General features: G+C 47.4%; 1 protein-coding gene across 1 annotated transcript; it reads left to right on the plus strand.

Annotated features, from left to right (window-relative positions):
• The first annotated feature begins 2443 nt into the window (after positions 1 to 2443).
• On the plus strand, positions 2444 to 5185 carry elfn2a (extracellular leucine-rich repeat and fibronectin type III domain containing 2a). The gene has a single exon (XM_060911157.1). The coding sequence runs from the start codon at positions 2444 to 2446 to the stop codon at positions 5183 to 5185; it is 2742 nt and encodes a 913-aa protein (XP_060767140.1).
• Positions 5186 to 5443: the final 258 nt, after the last annotated feature.

Below are 5443 nucleotides of genomic sequence, written 5' to 3' on the forward strand. Positions count from 1 at the left end.
ATGCGGAGAGGCGAGTACGACCCACTTGCATGGGTTCTGGACAGTCACTGAAGGAGGTAGACGGTCTCCAGGTAGAGGTAGGGAGGCTGGGGGGGCTCAAGGCTTGGTGGCGTTCTCTCATCCTGTTGTCCAGACGAATAGCATGTGAGATGAGGGTTTCGAGGTCACTTGGGCATCCAATAGAGGCCAGACCGTCCTTGATGGGGTCAGACAGACCATGGTGGAAGGCTGACACCAGGGCAGTCTCGTTCCATCCACTTACTGCTGCGAGTGTTCGGAACGAGATGGCGTAATCTGCGACGCTTCCTCCTTGCCGGATGGACATGAGCTTTCGGGCTGCGTCGGTACTGATGTCTGCCTGATCGAAGACCCGAAGCATCTCTTCAGAAAACAGCTGGAAATCAAAGCACTCAGGTCCCTGTCTTTGCCAGATAGCAGTAGCCCAGGCTCGCGCCTTACCAGCTAATAAGGTGATCACAAAGGCAATCTTGCGGCGATCCGTAGTGTAGGTGGTAGGCTGAAGCTCAAAGGTGAGTTGACACTGGGTAAGGAACTCTCGGCACTCACTGTGCTTGCCGTCATACCTCTGTGGTGCAGGAAGGCTGGGTTCGCGAGGTGAAGAAGGCAGCATTGCAGGAGGCACTGGAGCAGGAGTGGGAGCTGGATCAGGAGCAGGAACTGGATCAGGAGCAGGAGATGCAGGCAGAGATGTCAGCTGTGCCAGGGTTTTCCCAATTTGCTGAAGCAGTTCCTCGTGGCGAGCGAGGGCCTCACGTTGGCTGGTGAGCGTACGTCCATGAGCGTCCATGGTTGCTCCGAAGCGTGTCAAAGCTGCCATAATTCCCTGAAGGTTGGCCGGGTAGACAGTTGAAGCAGCCTCTGCTGAGTCGGTCATGACGGAGTCTTTCTGTTAGGGTTTTGCTGGGATTCGAACCTGGTTCGTTGGTGTGATAATCCAGCAAACCCCCACTAGGCCACCAGGGGGATGACTCAAATGCAGAGGCGTGAGGCGGAAGTAGAAAAAGAATCAAAAGGTTTATTTAAACTATATACACTATATACAGGGCAAAACAAAAGACAAAAAAAAAACCAAAGAGTATAATCCAAAAGAAAAGCAAAGTGCAAAAATACAAAAGCTAAGAAGATCAAAAAACACAGTACAAAGGAAACTGGAGATAAACATAACAGCACAAAGACTCCGTGACAAGAGGACTGAACTCAGGGGTATAAATAGACAAACTAATTAAGGACACAGGTGAAGATAATTAGGCAATTAACACAAACACAAAACACAGGAACAGTGGCGGCCTCTAGAGGCCAAAATAAACACGACATGAAAAGGAAATAACAGCGGCCTCTAGAGGCCAAAACAGTCCTAGTCCTAACACACACAGTGTTTATTACTGAGTTAACATTTGAAAAGACACAACTTGTATGTTCATTTCAGGAGTGTGTTGGGGTGGATGTTGTGATGTGTGATGGAGTGTGATGTTTGTTTGGGGTTTTATACATTTCTGGCAGAGGATGATGGATTCTTCAGTACCTTTTCACAGACCCCCTGTCTGTAAAGACACTGCGGGGGGAGGGAGGGAGGGGGGAATTATACACAGTGTTATACTAATTATGAATTTAATTTGCAGAGACACTGACATGTAAAACCTGAACAGTGGAAAAACGGGAGTACTGTACGCATCTACATTTAACACCAGCAACTGTCCATAAGTATTAAAACAGAACAGCTTCTGGATAACAGATTCCCTAAATCAGCTCCTTCAAATAACCAAACATTATAAACCAAATGTTGTTGGCTCATAAACACAGCAGAAACACAGAGGTTGTTTTTATTGCGTGCTTCATTTGCATTTTATGAGTTCTGTCCTGTGAATATGAGGGCTGTAAACTCATTTACTACTTTAAAAAAAAAAAAATCCAATTATCTGGAGCAATTGAGCTGCAGAGTGTGCACTGTTATTAACATAAGTATGCATGCTATAAACATATGTAATTAATATTTACTGTTCAAAACATAACTGCTGCAAAACTCTCATTTCTGTCTGTCTGACTGTCTGTTTTGTTTTGTTTTTTGTTGTTACTGTTGTTGTTTTTTACAGACGCTGAGGTGGACTGGCAGAACTACAAATATCTCACCACGTTTCCAGCCAATTTTGAGGAAGAGTGAGGTGAAAAGGTCAGAGGCCATGAGTCACTTCATTGGAGATTGATGCTCTAACCCTATTTTGTGGAACTCTTATAATGGGGACATTGCTTTGTGCTTTGTGTCTAGTACAGCATTGACTGCCCTCAGGACATCCATTTCCTGAAACTGTGACTTTCTAATCCTTTGGCTACCTCTCAACTAAGGCCATTTTTTCCTTTTTTTAAGTGCTAATCTCTTTTCTTTTTGCTCTCAATCAAACTAAATCCAACCCTTACTCGGAAGAAAATGGCCACCAGAACATCCAGGCTCTCTAAATCCTTTTCCCATGCCATCTCATTCATTTTTCTTGCTCTATTTTTCTTCCCACAACCAACATTAGTGAGGGGGGACTGCTGGCTTATCGAGGGTGATAAAGGATATGTTTGGTTGGCGATCTGCAGCCAGAACCAGCCACCATATGAAACAATCCCTCAGCACATTAACAACACTGTGCACGACCTGCGTCTGAATGAGAACAAGCTGAAGGCCATCTTTTTCAGTTCCATGAGTCGTTTCACCAACCTCACAGATCTCAATCTCACCAAGAATGAGATCTCCTACATCGAGGATGGTGCCTTTGCAGGACAGGCTAACCTTCAAGTGCTACAACTGGGCTACAACAAGCTAACAAACCTTACAGAAGGGATGCTAAGAGGCCTGGGAAGAATGCAGTGCTTGTTTTTGCAGCACAACCTCATTGAAGTGATTGCCACCAATGCTTTCTGGGAGAGTCCCAGTCTAAGCAGCCTCGACCTGTCATCCAACAAGCTGGCCAAGCTGGACCAGTCCACCTTCACAGTTCTTGGCCGTCTAATGGTGTGTGAGCTGGCAGGGAATCCTTTTCACTGTGGCTGTGAGCTGTACAGCTTCCTAAACTGGCTAGATGCCTTTAATAATGTCACACACACTTATGACAGGCTGCAATGTGAAACCCCAAAGGAACTTTCTGGATATCCTTTACTAAGTCCAATAGCTAGCCATGTCCGCAATGCCCACTCTATCTTATCATCCATTTGCAAATATGGAGTCATTATTCCTGGGATGACCTCCATGCCTCCAGAGTTGTATTCTTCTGGAATAGGTCCAGATATCTCTGACCAGATGGGACCATATCATCAACCCACAATCTCATCAACTGCAATTCCGTCTTACAGCCCTAGCATCAGGCTGCATTCTGTTTCTCTGTCATCAGCCTCATTACTGGTTCAGATCCCTCGACCTTACAGTAAGATGTATATCCTGGTGCAGTACAACCACAGCTATGTGTCTGATATTATTAACCTAAAGAAAAAGAAAGAGATAGTCACACTTAACACACTGAAACCCCATACAGATTACACTTACTGTGTAGCCTCAATTCGTAACTCACAGCGATACAACCACACTTGTTTGAATTTTGCCACAAGATCTCCAGGTCCTGATGATCTGCGTGCTGGGCCGTCGACCACCACCCACTACATAATGACCATTCTGGGCTGTCTGTTTGGCATGGTCATTGTGTTGGGTCTGGTGTACTACTGCCTACGCAGGCGGCGGATTCAGGAGGAGAAAGAGAACTCTATAAGTGTAAAGAAAACTATCTTAGAAATGCGGTATGGCCCTGAGGCAGCAGCAGCAGCTGCCAAAGACCCCTCAGTTTTGCAAAAGCTCCAGGAACAAGTTCACCATCAGCACTACCACAGCAAGTTGTCTCAGTCCACTTCCTCTAGCATGGGGATGCTCCACAGTTCTGCCAACACCAGCTCCTCTCGGCTCTCGACACTTCCCCAGGCTGACAAGATGGCCACTGCTTTCTCGGAGGCCATGGCCAGCAGTAAGGGGAACTACATGGATGTACGAGGGGAGGAACGTATAAAGGATGGAGCGATGCTAGTTTCAGAGGATGAGATAAGGAGGGAAGTAAATGGAATAGATGCAGGAGAGGAGGACTCAGATGATGGTGGCCAAGGATCAACATCTGAGATCTCTACCATTGCAAAGGAAGTGGACAAAGTGAACCAGATCATCAACAACTGCATAGACGCACTGAAGCTGGACTCTGGTGTTGCAGCCACTCCAGCAGAAAACTCCTCCTCTCCACCTCCGCAGTGTAGCACCTCCTCCTCCAGAGGACTCATCCCACTTTCTCCAACAACAAACACATGTCCAATCATGTCTTCTCCTAAAATCCCCCATCTACCCCCTGTGCCTCTAGTCATGCCTCTGTCGGAGAGACCAGGAATCAGTGGAGGTGGCTTTCTATCCCCACCCTACAGAGACCCACCTCCTGTTACAGCAGCAAGGCCTCTACAGCGGCAACTAAGTGCTGATGCAGCTGTTGTTGCTCTCAATGTGAAGAATCGCTGCAGTGTTTCCTCTGGAGTGCCCAGTAAGAACACTCGTGTCTTTAGTCTGGATGTTCCTGAGCCTCGGAGTCCAGATTCCTGCAAGTTTCCAGAAAAAGGCAGTCCTGTTCGGTGCGGGGAGCCCCTCGATAGGCTCCCTCTGGTGGGGGTTCAAGGGGGCAATAATAGCAGGGGAGAAGGTGGCAACGGGGGAGGAGGGGGAGCCGGTGGTGGCAGTGGTGGTTCGGGTGGATGTGGTGGTATAGTTCCAGCTCAACAGCACCTCCTGGAGGTGCACCCAGACTACCACTGCTCAGAGCACCGACACTCCTTCCCCGCTCTCTACTATGAGGGTGCCGCCGACTCCCCTGCCCAGAAAGCTTCTTTCCTAAAGCCCCTCTCTCGCACCAAGAGGGACACTGCCTATTCCCAGCTCTCACCACGGCACCACAACTACTCGGGATACTCGTCCAGCCCCGAGTACTCATCTGAGACCACTCTGAAGATCTGGGAGCGTTTTCGTCCTTATAAAAAGAGCCCTCGTCAGGACGCCTACATAGCAGCTGGACATGCGCTTAGGAGGAAAGTGCAGTTTGCCAAGGACGAGGATTTGCATGACATTCTTGACTTTTGGAAAGGGGTGTCTGCACAACAGAAACTGTAAGTCAATTGAGAGGCACTATTGCACACGGCTGCAAAGAAGAGGGAAGTGATTCTGGAGAAAGCTAAGTACTTTGGCCTTCAAGTGCATCCACAGAGACAAGTGTTCGAATGAAGTCTGGATTACACACAGGATCATAAAAGTGTTTAAAAAGAATATATCATCAATTGGTCAAAATTTCACAGGAAATTGGGAACTTAAGAGAGTTCAGATTGACCAAATTTCATTGCTGAAAGTGTTTTATTTGTGTCATCTGCAATC

Source organism: Neoarius graeffei, chromosome 27 (assembly GCF_027579695.1).
Source record: "Neoarius graeffei isolate fNeoGra1 chromosome 27, fNeoGra1.pri, whole genome shotgun sequence".
Classification (NCBI taxonomy): domain Eukaryota; kingdom Metazoa; phylum Chordata; class Actinopteri; order Siluriformes; family Ariidae; genus Neoarius; species Neoarius graeffei.